General features: G+C 35.9%; 1 protein-coding gene and 1 long non-coding RNA gene across 4 annotated transcripts; one reads left to right on the top strand and one right to left on the bottom strand.

Moving 5' to 3' along the window:
* The first annotated feature begins 1,217 nt into the window (after nucleotides 1-1,217).
* LOC149378935 (uncharacterized) lies at nucleotides 1,218-5,687 on the top strand. 3 transcript variants are annotated; one of them, XR_016294035.1, is made up of 8 exons: nucleotides 1,218-1,390; nucleotides 1,864-1,968; nucleotides 2,156-2,203; nucleotides 3,662-4,489; nucleotides 4,608-4,727; nucleotides 4,953-5,004; nucleotides 5,130-5,198; nucleotides 5,314-5,687. It is a non-coding gene; the product is annotated as an uncharacterized LOC149378935 (long non-coding RNA). The 3 variants fall into 3 exon arrangements; XR_016294034.1 differs by having other exon boundaries at nucleotides 4,624-4,727; nucleotides 5,130-5,687; XR_016294033.1 differs by having other exon boundaries at nucleotides 5,130-5,687.
* Nucleotides 5,688-14,612: 8,925 nt separating this feature from the next.
* LOC149378934 (uncharacterized) lies at nucleotides 14,613-15,145 on the bottom strand. The gene is made up of 2 exons (XM_089603906.1): nucleotides 15,022-15,145; nucleotides 14,613-14,923 (listed from the first exon to the last, which is right to left on the bottom strand). The coding sequence occupies exons 1-2, from the start codon at nucleotides 15,143-15,145 to the stop codon at nucleotides 14,613-14,615; spliced, it is 435 nt and encodes a 144-aa protein (XP_089460032.1).
* Between the last annotated feature and the right edge of the window lie 257 nt (nucleotides 15,146-15,402).

Here is a 15,402-nt window from a genome sequence, read left to right as displayed (position 1 = left end):
TAAATAATTTGTAAATAGCCAACTTGCATACGTGACAGCCTATTAACTACCTAAAATATATGTTTGGTTGTGTTAAATAAGGCTTTTATTAATTTGTTAATAAGTTTACTTGGTTATTTACAAGAAATTAACCAAAGGTGGGCTATATCTCATTCCACTATATCCGTGTGGCTATATAACTAAATAACCCTTTAATTAATCTCTTAAGCTTGTGTCCATTTACCTATCATTTATTTTTATTTCAATGTGGGTTGATATTTACTTAAACATACTAATACAAATGGAATTTCAATAATTAGTTAGATTTGATTACTATATATATTTTTTTAAATTTTTGATAGGTGATTCCTTTTTCTACCGTTGTATAAACAAGGTTCAAAATGCCAATGATATATCCCGATATATCCTCGATATCAAAGAAAAATGGGAAGTTCAATATAAAAATTACTATAACAGTTTAATATCGTTTTTATTCCCAAAATACTGTTATTTATAGAAACATTACTGTAACAATCAAAATAGAAAAATTATTCATGAAATACTGATTTTTATAGCTCTAAACATACCCAAAATTTAAACTTGAGTTCTTGGACCGATGAAGACCCATTGTTGCTTATTAAAATTCATAGAACCACATAAGTTTATATGGAGTGATTTCTTTCAATTTTTTAATTTCACAATAAGGTGAACTTTATTTGCTAACTAAATTACATTAAAGATATTTTATTTTTTATTTTTATTTTTGCATTTCCTTGTTTGAAGTTAAAATCAAGTGGTTCAAAATTCAAATAAATGTTATATATTCATTCATTACGTATATTTATATAAATATAAATATGTTATATATATATATATATATATATATATATCTATTTAAAATATAATTGTTATATGTATCATTAAATTATATATACATAATATCTATTTTATAAGATTTTTGTCGATATATCCGTCAGTAGTTGATATATCATCGATTTCATCGATAGTCGGCATTGAAATTATTATAAAATATCCGTCGATACTCGATTTATCAGTAAAATCAAAACTTCGATATTGGTATCGGTATCGATATTTTAATACTTGGTATAAGTTTATTACTATGTATATTTATTTTTTGGAGGCATTATTACTGTAATTTGGAGGCATTATTACTGCAATTTGGTATATCTCCATTCATAATAAATAAATTTGACAAATAAAAAAAAAAAAAAAAAAAAGATGTTGACATCGCAAGCAATTCGCATAGATTGATTTGAACTTTGAACTTTGATCCCCAATTACCTTAAATGGCACAATGTCCGTGTATAAAATCTTCGTTAAGCCCTCAAAGTTTTTCATCGAAAACCCTCTTTCAATTTGGTGTCTCTTCTGCGACGCCCTTATTTGTTTGGTAATCTTTCCGATTTCTTCTTATTCGCATTTCATTCTCTTTAAGTATCGATGTTCATTCTGAGGAATAGTTGCAAACGATTTCGCATTAGAATAAGAAATCTTACAATTCGCATTTCGTTCCATTTTGTTTGGGTTTCTTGCTCTCTGTGTTCATAAATCTTCTAGGTTATTAAAATGGATGATATGTATTGAGCTCTCTGATGCCTTTCATTTGTTAAACACACACACACATATATGTTTTTATACGAAATTTTCGATCTATTACAAAAATAACCGGTGCTAAAATTATTTCAAACTTTGTGCTTTTGATTTTTCGAAATAGTGATGATTTTTGTAAGCTGATGATATGTTACTGATCTAGTGACAGAAATTGGGTTGTGTATATACATCATCTATATAGAGGCTGTAAAACTCTTTGTTCATTTGGAGTAAAACAATTAATGAATCTCTTGCAACTGTTTCCATGTTCAGATTCGCGCTATGGAGACTTTGGCGGTTGCTGAAGGTGAGGAGTCCGAGGGCGCAGATGGTAATTTTGAAGGTGTTTCAATGAATCGGAGTAGCGACATACCAAAGGTGATTCCATTAATCACCAGCTTGTTATGGAAATGATTTATTTGAATGTTTTCTTAAAGCCGGTACTTGCTCGAATAAATCTGTTATATGCTATTGTAGTTGTTGGTTTTTTTTGTTTTTTTTGTTTTTTTTTTTTTTTTTTTAAATAGCATTTGAATCTGATTATATGTATTTATACTTTTGCTAGATTTGGGACTTGATTGTTGGAAGTGGAGTCAATGGTGCATGAGATGAGGTAATTGCGGGTCTGGGTTTGTACTGCCAATTTATTTAATTCAAATATTTTATCAAGTCAATTTTCAATACATTGCATTCAGTAATTTAAATCTTCGAAAATTGTGCGATATATCAATGTGCGTTCATATTGTCTTTGTCGATTCCTCCAGAAGGAATACTAATCTAGTTAGGAGTTCTTGAATGAGCTTAGTCTAGTTAGGAAATCAGATCTCTTCTAGAAATAGATGTACTATTTGAAAAATAAAAATATGTATATATTATTCAAATCGTAAATCTAAATCTATGTTTTTAGGTGTTTTTTATTTTTATTTTTTATGATATCGGCAATACAAAAATTTGGGAAGGATTTATTATCTTTTTTAATATCAATAATCCATTTTTTAAAGTATTAGTTATCATTATAGTTCAATGAAAATATTGGGAAGTTTAGATCGAACTCTAACTCAAAAGTCATTTATTTTGGCAACTGATCGACTTTTGTATGCCGTATTTTACGTAGAAAATAAAAATATAGACTTGGTTTATGTTTACTTTTTATGAGGTTGAATACTAGCTGAAATTACATAAAATCCTCTATAAAAGGCCTTTGGAATCCTCAAGTCCCCGATAGCACAATATCAGGCTTGTGATTCAGATTCTCACCTTCCTACCGATTTTGAGGGGCCCTGACCACAATTCTTGCATATTTAATTATATTCTTTAGAGATCTGATAAATGTGAATATAACAATTATATACTAGGTTCTACGACATTTTCATGATGAATAAGAGGAGCGGAGAGGAACCTTTGATAAATAAAAGAAAGGATAAAGTCGATTGCCGTCAATTTTGACAATTTTTCGTTTGTGTTTCATGTCTTACAATATGTTTTGGTAAAGCTTCGTGTCTTGGTTTGGTGTTTTTGAGCACATGTTACATACAGCTGGTCTCTCATGAACTGAAAATGTTAGCTCAATCTGTTTGTGTTCTGGTCAGATATGTAAAGTTTAAGTTTGTTTTTGTGTATCTTTGGCTGGTTAAAATATGGTACTACATTATTGAGGCTGTGATATGTGTAGGATCGTGCATAGATTTCATTTTCCTTTGAACCAAACATACGTTAGTTAAGCTGATATTTTTCCCAAGTTCTAATGGATTTGGTATGCTTAAGGATGTTAGATTTAATATTAATGCTCATTTGTTTTAAAAATCATTTCATTAGAATTTCGAAGAGCCATGTTAAAGGATGTCTATTTTCTTGCAGCTGGCCCACAGTCCACATCTGCATATATCTATTTGGCATGTGGTTCTTACTATTGAATTTCATTATATATATCTATCTATCTATCTATATGTGCGCTCAGTATCAATTTATGTTGGTAAACGATAGATAATTTCAAAATCCAACACTAAATATTGTTTGGTATAAGGCTAACACTACCATAACATGCTACTTTTGTGTCGATGGTGTGTATCAGTCTGACCTGCGAAGACGACGAGGAGCGTGAGTGTCGGAAGTGCACAGAAGACAGACATGTACTTAATCCCGCTCAGCTTCTTGACCAGAACGTCGACGTAGCTCTGACTCTTGTCTGCCCAACCTGGGACTATCCGAGGGATCAGCATCGATGGCCTCCTAATCCTAACTGTGTAGATTATGGTCTGCAAGGAGAGAAGAAGATCATGCATATTATTCTCCCTTGATTTATCCCGAGAAGGAAACTGGACCAGAATTTGCCAGTATTTTTTACTTCCCACGTCCCCTGAAGATGACGAAAGAGCAATGCATGTGCTTTGACTGCAGATTTCCGAGATCTGTCTTGTGATTGGTGGGCCCAGAAGGAGTATAGAAAAAAGCTTGCAGCGCATGCTTTTTCTAGACATCTAAAACCAGCATGGCCTACCATCTGCGGAACATGAAGCATAGTCATGACATGTACATGATTGATTCATGATCAGAGGAATGTACATGATTGACTCATGGTCAGAGGAACGGAATGTACATGATTGACTCATGGTCAGACGAACGGAATGTACATGATTGACTCATGGTCAGAGGAAGGGAATGTACATGATTGATTCGTGATCAGAGGAATGTACATGATTGACTCATGATCAGAGGAACAGCATGTACATGATTGATTCATCATCATTGTCGAAGTGGGAGTCAAAATTGGATTCTGACATTCACGCTGATCCCGATAAAACAGTCAAAGCCAAAAGACTGGCCAAGATAGTCCTGTGGACCCCGCTTCTGAAGACATCGCAGCAAGACGTCCCAGTCGAGCTCGAACGTACGCCCCCAGGTAGATTTAGTAATATGTTACTAATTTAGTGACAACTATTAAATTGCGCATATTGGCTTCGAAAAGAGTGCGAGACTGTTTGTTCATATGGAGAGAAAGTTGAATGACTCTTTTTCAGATGTTTCCATGTTCAGATTCATGTTTTGGAGACATTGTCAGCTGTAGAGGACAAAGATTCCGAGGGCGACAATTATAATTTTGAAGTCGTTACAGTGGAATGGAGTACGACATACCAAAGGTAAGTCCATCAACCACCTAATCCGACAAACATTAATGGGTATATAGAACTCTCTCCCATGCATCGAATCTTAGATTACATGGTTTATAAGAACATTTTAGTATGGCAAAACAACCGAATCTCACTCCATAGATTTGATTTGGTAAAAAGTGATAGGTAACAGGTTTTGGGATTGGATGTTTCGTGTTTTTATGATTTGTTTTTTGGGTGTTGGGGTTTGGACAGGGCTTGTTGGGCTCGCATTATGTCTCGGCTCAGTCGGTGAATGAAATCGGAGGTTTGTTTATCAGAACTCTGACTTTAGAGCTGTATTTTCACAAACCCCTTTTTGTCTTTGTTCTATAACTACTCTACATTTTATCCGATGATTACGCTGATTCTTTATTTTTTTCGATTTTGCAGAGAGCAGCCTCTTTTAGATTTCGCTGACATGAAAATACAGATCATGAAAATCAAGGGAAGCACATCATGGTAATGAAGATCCGTGTCGCTAGAATCTGGATCAGCAAATTCTTTACGCACACCATGATGCAATAGTGATTCAGAAACTACCATTCAATGTTTCTTTCGAATGTTTCATGTGCAGAGCGAGCTGCCGCGTCAGGCAAAAGCTTGCACAGCGTGTTCCGTTTCATCTTTTTCTAGACATCTAAGACCAGCATGGCCTACCGTATGAGGGACATGAAGCATAAGAATGGAATTTATGTAATTGATTCATCATCATCGGAGTCCAAATCAGAGGAGTCTGACATTTAAATATGTGGACAGAAATCTCATTTTTCGATGAATTTATGGTGGCTGATGAAAAATTAGTACATAAAAAATGAACACCCCCCCCATCTCTCTCTCTCTCATATTTATAATGTACAGTGTATTGGGTGTTTAGATTTCAATCCGTTTGTAATTAAGTTAATGGATACGAGTTTATTTTGATTTGTTGAATATGTTTCTTTTCATCTTCGAGTTTGTGTTATTTTAACCACTAAAATCAGTTATAAACACGAATATAAAATGTATGATAACCACGATACACAATTATATACAATATATCTAATAAAATTATTATTAATTGTTATAAAGTGATACGTGGACTACGAATTAGAAAAGAAAATAGTGTGAGAGTTAGAAAAAAAAACATAAGGAAAAATGCACGATTTATATTTTCAGTTTTCAGAATATCAGACATATTTCTTCAATTTATAATTGATATATATCTTCCTTACAAATATGTTATATTACAAAGATCACTATTTTCATTTATTTTTTACAAAAAAAAAAAAAATTGAACTCCCCCAAAATACTCTTAATGAAATAATTTTTTATTTTCTATTCTATATACAAAAAAAAAAAAAAAATTAAATTAAAAAATTTCTTATTAAAAAATTTCTTAATAAAAAGTTAAGGATTTTTTTTTTCTAAAGAGAGATTTTGATTTTTTTTAATAAAATAGTAAATAAATATTTATTCTATTAAAGGTATTTTTGGGAGTTCAAATTACTTTTTGTAAAAAAATAAACGAAAAATGGTGATATTTGTAATATAACATTCTTTTTAGGGGAGGTATATGTCATTAACATTAATTCCTTCCTTCAATTTGAGTTTGTGCTCAAGCTCAAACTTTAGATTGACGTTTTTTTTATCCACTTTATCTTTGTCGCTTCCCCATTTAGAAACTTCAACCCAAAACAACCTCTTGCAATGAGGTCATATTGTATAGATTTCTTCACAGTTGTAACACAACCTTTCAAAATCTAAAATGGTAGAAGAGTAATACAAACAAAGCTCAAGAGAGAGGAAGAATCTAGATCCAGTATTGATCGGAAAGAGATATTATCATTAATTGATCAAAATGAAGTCTTACAAGCTTATATATCAAGCTAAGATAGCTATAACAGAATTCACCGAAATAATCACTGATAACATGACACGTGGTTGAGTGAACTTAGCTGAAATAAATAAGAGATGCCACATAGGCTTACACTTAAGACTTTGGCTCTAATAGACCCCTACAAGATGGAGTGGCACTGAGACTGGTCTCGGGGCACATGGGTGTGGACAATGGTTTGCACTTTAAGAAATCAAAGTCAGAGAGTAACTATAACACATATTCCTATTGTGAAACAACAATTCTTGATGACGAGTGAGCGACCTCAAGCCCCAAGAAATATCTCAAAATACCTAGATCTTTGAGTTTGAAGTGTTGTTGCAAAAACACTTTCACCTCAGCTATAGCTTTGGCACAAGGACCTACCACAATGATGTCATCTACATATAACAACATAGCAACAAACTTCTCTCTAGAATCATGAGTGAAGAGCGAGTAATCCGATTTGGATTGCTGAAAACCACACAACACAATGGCTTCTGTGAACTTAATGTTCCATTGCTTTGAAGCATGTTTCAAACCATAGATCGATTTGTGCAATTGCAGACAAGTTTGGCTGAAGTAATAGATGATGAAGCCTTGGGTGGTACATAACCAAGTGGCAGTTCCATGTATACATCTTCAAACAAGTCACCATTCAGTAATGCATTATTAATGTCTTGGGTGGTACATAACCAAGTGGCAGTTCCATGTATACATCTTCAAACAAGTGACCATTCAGTAATGCATTATTAATGTCTAGCTAGGCTAAATTCCATTTCTGAGATGCAGCTAGAGCCAATAGCATCTTGAATGTAACTAGCTTCGCAACTGGTGAGAAAGTATCAATAAAATCTATGCCTTCCTTTTGGTTATAGCCCTTGGCCACTAAACGAGCTTTATTGCATGCCAAAGTACCATCGACATTGAACTTGTTTTTATAAACCCAACGACAACTAGTAGCTCTTTTATGTGCCGGTAGAGGAACAACAGACCAGGTGTTATTCTGATGCATAGCTTTAATTTCTTCTGGCATAGCTACACGCCAATTTTTTTTACTTAACAGCTTGGTGATACCACTGTGGCTCATACTCAATGGATACAGATATGATAAAAGCCTTGAAAGAAGTTGATAGAGTATCATATCCGATGACAGTTGAGAGTGAGTGTGGAGAAGTAAATCTTACTTCAGATTTGGGATTTGACTGTGAGGCAAGCACAATGTTGCAGTGAAAATCCACAAGATGTCGATGAGTGGTGGGAGGTCTTGAAGATCTTCTTAGTGGTTGATTGAGTTGATGGATAGATAATGATGTAGATGACTCAGTTGATGTTTATGTAGAGGACTCAGTTTGTGATTATGCAGCCGATGTTGTAGGACTTGCAATTGGTGTTGTAGAGCAAGTTGTATCAGCATTTGTGGCTTGATGGATTGGTGTAGAGACAATGAAACTTGTGTCTTCAGAGAAAGGTGTAGCTGGAACATTTGTAGTTCATGAGGCTCAGAAAAATTGTGTGGCAAGACTAGATCAGGGAATGGTTCGATCTTCAAGTCCTGATATTTGATGTCATAAAAAGGAAAAAAAAGATGTTCATGGAAGATGACATCTCGACAGATGAAGACTTCCCTTTTCACAAGATCAAGTAGTCTATACCCCTTGATACCAGGTGGATAGCCAAGAAAAACACAAGTCCGAGCTCGTGGATCAAACTTGGTTATGTATTCTCTCATTGTGGTGCAAACACCAAGCAACAAAAAATTAGAAGAAAATGATAATCAACAGACTTGTTGTAAAGCACTGTGTAGGGAATCTGATTATTCCATATAGGAGTTGGTGTCGTATTTATCAGATAGACTGCTGTTAGCACACACTTTGATCAATAAACTATGGGAACTCTTGATTGGAGATAAAGCGCTCGAGCTACATTGAGAATGTGTTGATGCTTTCGTTTCACGACTGAGTTTTGCTGAGAAGTCTCTACACATGAGAACTTATGCAATGTGCCAATTTGACCAAAAAAACTCATTGAAAATCAGTGTAGAAACATTATTTTATCTAAAAAGCTTGATATGACAACCAAATTGAGTCTTGACCATAGCACCGAGTCTTGGTATTAACATATGAACCTCAGCTTTAGATTTCATCTGAAATATCCATATATAACGAGTTGCATCATCAGCTAGAGTTAAAAAAATATATGTGTCCAGTATAAGATTTCACATGATATTGACCCCATACATCACAATGGACCATATAAAATCTATGTTCAGCTATATTTTTGCAACTTGGAAAGGAGAGTCGTCTCAGTTTAGCCAATGGACGATTACAACATGTCTTTGACTTATTTGAGCTGAAATCTAAAGTTTGTTGAAGTGGTTCAAGCGTCTTGAATGATAGGTGACCCAACCTGTCATGACACAACTGCGCAGACACTTTGTTTTATGCTAAAAGTAGCCCTCTTGACATCATCTTCAATGAGAGCATAGAGATTAGCAGTCTTTTTAGCCTTGCAAATCGTTTTCTGGCGGTGAATATCCTGAATTATACATCCATCACTTGAAAAAATGATCACAACATTTGGTGTAGATGTTAACTCATTCATTGACATGAGATTGTATTTGAAATCAGGGACCCAAATAACTTCTCTCAATGTCAAATCATTATTGTATGACATCTCCACATAAATGCACCTCTATACACATGTGATTAGGCAAATTCACTTTTGAATCCATGGTTTAAAACGCCGGCGAATTTCCTTGAATTTCGGGGAGAAAATCGTTTCCCGTGACTTAATCGCTGGTGAAAGGGTAATATGTCGTTTCCTCGTTTTTTGTCGTTCGAATATCGGGGAAACGACATGCCGTTTCGGACGTAAACTACCGTCATTTTTCGTTCGATGAAAGCTTGCAGATTCCCAGGGGTTTCGATGAAAGTCGGCGAAAAAGAAAAAAAAAAAAGAAAATCGGCGAGGTCGAGCGGGGAAGAAGACGTCAATGCAGCCGTCGACAAGCCCATAAATTGGTTCAATTTTCCATCTTTTCGGTTCAAGAAGGTTCAAATTCAGTAACAAGTCGGAGAAATCAATTTTCATTTTGAAATTTAAATCTTCATTTTACTGAGTAATATAATTTTTTTTTCTTCATAAAATCCCCTTCATGAATCTTGTTTGTAATGTGACAATCTATCATATATATTTTTTTCAGATTTTTTTGGAGAACTTTCGGCGGACATCCATTTTTTCCGATGAATCAAAAATCAGATTTTCAACTATTTATTTATGTTTTTTTTAAGTAAGGTTATGTCTTTAAATTGAAACTACATATACTTATGTTTTGAATTGATTATCATATATTTTGAATCGAATCGATGGTGTTTGATTTTGAATTGAAATTTTAATTGTCATACTTTGAATTGAAATAGTTAGACTTTGAATTGAAATTAATTTAGCATGTATGCTAGAAATGAAATCGGTAGAGTAGGAATTGAAATTGTTTCATTTTGAAAAATGAAATTAGTTTGAATAGAATTTATTGACACGTTGAAATGGAAATTTGTTGACATATGGAAATGAAATTAGTTTGAGTAGAGTTTGAATTTAAATTAGTTTATCATATATGCTAGAAATGAAATTGTTAGACTATGAATTGAAATTGTTATATTTTGAATAAAAATGAAATTAGTTTGAATTCTTGGTTTGAATAGAATTTGTTGAAATGGTAATTTGTTGATTTACGGAAATAAAATTAGTTTGAGTAGACTTTGAAATGAGATTAGTTTATCATTTATGCTAGAAATGAAATTGTTAGAGTATGAATTGAAATTGTTACATTTTGAATAAAAATGAAATGAGTTTGAATAGAATTTATTGACATGTTGAAATGGAAATATGATGACATATGGAAATGAAATTAATTTGAATAGACTTTGAATTGAAATTAGTTTATCATTTATGCTAGAAATGAAATTGTTAGAGTATGAATTGGAATTGTTACATTTTGAATCGAATTGAAATAGCTTTGAATGGAATTTATTGACATGTTGAAATGGAAATTTGTTGACATATTGAAATGAAATTAGTTTGAGTAGACTTTATTGACATTTTGAACTTGGATTGAAATTTTGAATTCAATATGCATGTATATCGAGATGAGCGACGAAGAAGTTCGTAAGCATTGCACACCAGCTGCAACAAACCCGAATCACATCACATGCAATTATTGTGGGCACGTAACGAGGGGGGGGGGGGGGGGGGGGGGGGGGGGGGATCACACGGATGGAGTTTCACTTAAGTGGAAACGATTCGAAGAAAAATGTGAAGAAATATCTGAGTTGTCCTACAGATGTACGCAACGAGATGTTAGCGTTTCAAGCGGCGACTCTTCAAAAGAAGAAAAGCAAGTCCGTCTTTGATGAAACCGTCGACGAGCACTTGGCCGGACGCTTCGGTCCGACTCATGTGTAGCTTGACCCCGACCAACAATACGAACATGATATGATGCAAGCTCTTAAGAGAAGCCGACAAGAGATACAGCCGGATGCTTGGAGATCTGGCCCTAGTGGGGGTTCCGGGACTGCACCACCACCTCTTCATTTTCGGGCAGAGAGTGGGCAACAACAAACTATTCCAGAAATGACGAATCCGAAATTGAAGCAACGTTTAGGACGGGCCGTTAGCAGCTACGTCATCCACGAGAACATCTCAACAAACAAAGTGAAGTCCCCTCACTTCCGACACATGATCAATGAAGCCGTGACAGTTGTTAAGACTTTTGTATTTGAAGTAGCGGTTTTAATTTGACAAGTATTCTCGTGTCCAAATGTACTTGCGTTTTCAAACTTCACAGGTCTAGGTATCCCGCTTCCGACTCCTTACGAGATCTATAACACGTACTTGAGAGACGAGGTTGCGTCCGTAAAGAAGTATACATCAACCAGCAAAGGGAAGTGTAGAAGCAATATGGATGCACCATAATGTCGGATGGATGGACGGGACCGATGCGTTTGAGCATCATAAATGTTATGGTGTATTCAGCTGGTAAGACTGTTTTTTTAAGTGTATTGATGCGTCGGATGAGATAAAGAACTATTTGTACATCTATAATATTATGTCCCCAGTGGTTAAAGAAGTCGGAGAACAAAATGTTGTTCATATTATCACAGATAATGGTTCTGCTTATAAGAAAGCTGGAATGAAACTCGTTCAGCGCTACAATCTGTATTGGACTCTGTGCGCCGCACATTGTATTGACTTGATGCTCGAGGACGTGGGCAAACGAGCAACTGTCGTCGAAGTTTTTAAGAATTATAGAGAAGTGACGAAGTTAATCTACAATCACGGGATAGTCCTCTCGAAGATGAGAGAAGAGGGACAAGGAGAGCTAATCTGTTCAGGTCCGACAAGATTCGTGACGAACTACTTGGCATTAACGAGTCTCGGGAGCAGTCGATCGGGGTTGAAGAAGATGTTCACATCAGATTGGTGGGAAGTTTGTGGAGTAAAAAATATTGGACAACAACTTTTGACTCCATATTGATAGTGTGTGCAAAGTGTTACAGCTTATGTAATCAGCTTTGTGTCTCATTAATACGGAAGTAGTTACGACGATGAGTTTGCTTTACCACGTCTTCGAATTAATGAAAAATAAGTTGGAAAGCATCTCAAACAAGTAATGGGTGGTGGATATTGCGGTCGAGAGATGGACGAGACAACTTGCCCATCTGTTACACCAAGCAAGTATTAGACATTTCACTTATTCTTTGCGAACATCTTTCTATACCTTTTAATTGATGTCTTTGATTGTTTTACTTGTATCTCACTACCTAAATCCAAACTTTCAAAATAATCCGGCAGCCCAAGCATCTTACGGCATTACCGAAGTGTTGGAGTGGCTATTTCCGAATGATGACCGCGACAGCATCGGGAACAAACTTCTTGCATTCCGCGTAGCGAAAGGCATGTTCAGTAGTAAATCCGCAGTAGTGGGAAGAACGAAGATGGCTTCCGGTAAGAACTATTTCTTTGAGCCGGATTAGTAATATTTCATAGCTTCATATTTACGGAGTTTCTTCATTTTTGTAGGAGAATGGTGGGCCATGTTTGGAGTCAAAACCCCTCACGTTGAGAAAGTTGGCGATGATAATCTTGTCTCAGACCGCATCATCATCGGCGTGCGAGCGATATTTGAGCACATTCGCACTTGTCTACACTAAGCAACGAAACCAACTGTCGTATAAGAGACTGGAGAAACTCGTTTTTTTGTAGCTACAACATGAAGCTGCAATTAGGAGACATCGAAAGCGACGTCGTCGACAGGAAGGATCGTTTGGATATGATCCAAAGATCAATGGAGGTAATGGACGTCAATGTTGACAATGATGAACCCCTACAATGCATCCGACCAGTTCACCTCGACGATGAAGACCGGAACCCCAACCCACGCGTCACCTCACATGCTCGTGAGGAAGGCGTTGATGTGGACACCATGTTGAGCGAAGACGCGGTCAGACTTCGCATGGATTAGCAGACGATGGACGTGGTCCTAACGACGGTAATGATGATGGCGGCGGTGGTGACTTTGGCGAGTATCTTGTGAGTCAAGATATTGGTGGTGGTAGTGGTGGTGGCCAACCTTACGATCCGTGGACTATGGAGCAAGGTTATCAAGCCACACAAGATTCAGATCACGGGTCACGACGTCAAAGATCTGACAGGTTAGTGTATTGGAATTTATTCATGTCGGAGTTCTCAAACAATGTACGTATGCTTAATATGGAAAGTAATATATTATATGTTTCACAGACCCGGAGACTACTTTGACTTTGAGACCGGATCATATTACGGTGGTGGAACACTGAGAGCGCCAGCGCACTACATGTCTTCTGATAGTGATTACGGCGGTGACTTTCAACAAGGACATGGAGTGTACATGTCATCTGGTAGTGAATACGGCGTCGACCACTTGATGTCTGAGTTCGACACAATGTCATTCACTACATCAGACACACAGAGTGACAGTTCGTATACGTTTCCTTATTATCGTTACCCTAATCCGATAGGAGTGCCACAAGGAAGTGGACGTCGTACATTCGGTGTACGCGTAGATCGGTTCGGTGCCAAGCACATTATAGCCTGTGTACCAGGATGTCCAGTAATAAGTGAAGCCGTGGGGTACGATCAAGCCGACTACAACATGCATGTTCAAAACTTCCAACAATCGTACAAAAGGCATTTCACTTGGTCCTAGCCGACTACGACATACCTATTCAAAACTTCCAACAATCAAAACCATTCGAGTTTTATCCAACCGGGACATCCATCGAAATTCTACTGATACATTTCATTTTCTATTGTAACTATATGTTTGTAAAACATATTTATTTCATGAACAATTTGGTAGTATGTCATTCAGTATGGAACATTTATGCTAGATATGCATGATTTGAAGTGTTCTAAATTTGGACTATATTTACAAATATATATATATATATATAGATATATATATATATATATAGATATATATATATATATATATAGATATATATATATATATATATATATATATATGTATGTATTCTTTTGTTTAGCCACATTATTTTCATTCGGTTTTCATCGGAAACGGCATTTGAAAACAGCATTTCATTTGCCCTTTTCCACATTTTTTTTCCATTTGATTTTCCATCGGTATGACGATTTTTTGTAAATCAAGAGGCTCGAAAACGGCAACGAAAACAGCATTTTAAACCTTGGTTGAATCCTTATCCGCACATATGTGTTTAGAAGCTCCAGAATCAAGAATCCAGGTATGATTAGAGCTATTTGTAGTAACACATTAGTTTGTAGAATCAGTGAAGCAAATAACAGCACCCGTATCAAAAGAGGTAGAGTTGACATCCACACTCTTGGAGGTAGTCGCTGACATCTGAGAAGACAAGATGCTCAAAAGTTGTTGATACTGCTCTGAGGTGAGTGAGTATGTTGGTGATGCTTCAGTGTTCTTCAACCTGATCATCCACTCCAGCTCAGTTGACTTGTCCTTTTGTCTTGCCCTTGACTCCAGGCGGATAGCCATGCAACTTATAGCATTTTTCAATTGTGTTGCCTTGTATTTTGCAACGAGTGCAGTAAGGTCTGTCTTTCTTCTGAGTCTTCTTAACCTCTTCCTTCACTGTCATTGCCATCATATTGGAGTTGTTTGATACACCACTTAGATCAAGTCCAATGGATTTTTGTTTCTCTTCTTGAGACCCAAGAGAAAAGACTTTGTTGATCGGAGGCAAAAGATTCATCACCAAGACTTGACTTCTTGCACCAGACAGATTGTCATTCAATCCTATCAAGAATTGCATAACATATTCACTATGCAGAAAGATATTGGCTTCTTTCACTCCTCCACAGGTACAGCCTCCACATGTGAATGAGGACGAAAACTGCTCAATTCCTCCCAAATTGACTTTAGCTTCGTGAAATACACAGCGACAGACTTCTTATCCTGTAGAAGATTGGCGAATTCCCTGCATAGTTGAAAGATCCTCGGACCATTGCTCTTTTCCATCGCTCACGAAGATCGCTCCAGATCGCCGCCGCAAATTCTCCAAACAGGATGCTCGATGAGATCTCACGTGCAACAGAATTCAAAATCCAAGAAATGACAATATTGTTGTTTCTCTTCCAAGCATTCAACAAATGAGAATCAGAAGGAGATGGTTTAGGAATCGTACCATCTATAAACCTTAGCTTGTTCTTCAGAGACAATGCAATCAACATCAAGCAACTCTAGGAATTGTAATTATCTCCACTGAGAAATTGCGA

This window comes from Urtica dioica, chromosome 12 (genome assembly GCF_054948205.1).
Source record: "Urtica dioica subsp. dioica isolate 48M chromosome 12, U.dioica_male_clone48M_v1_H2, whole genome shotgun sequence".
Lineage (NCBI taxonomy): Eukaryota > Viridiplantae > Streptophyta > Magnoliopsida > Rosales > Urticaceae > Urtica > Urtica dioica.
The sequence above is the reverse complement of the archived record's forward strand: the minus strand, read 5'-3'. Positions and strand labels throughout refer to the sequence as shown.

Coding starts and splice junctions, on each gene's coding strand:
- LOC149378934 (XM_089603906.1), bottom strand. CDS start 15,145: ATGGAAAAGAGCAATGGTCCGAGGATCTTTCAACTATGCAGGGAATTC. Junction 14,924..15,021: donor AATTTGGGAGGAATTGAGCA/GTTTTCGTCCTC, acceptor AATTCTTGATAG/GATTGAATGACAATCTGTCT.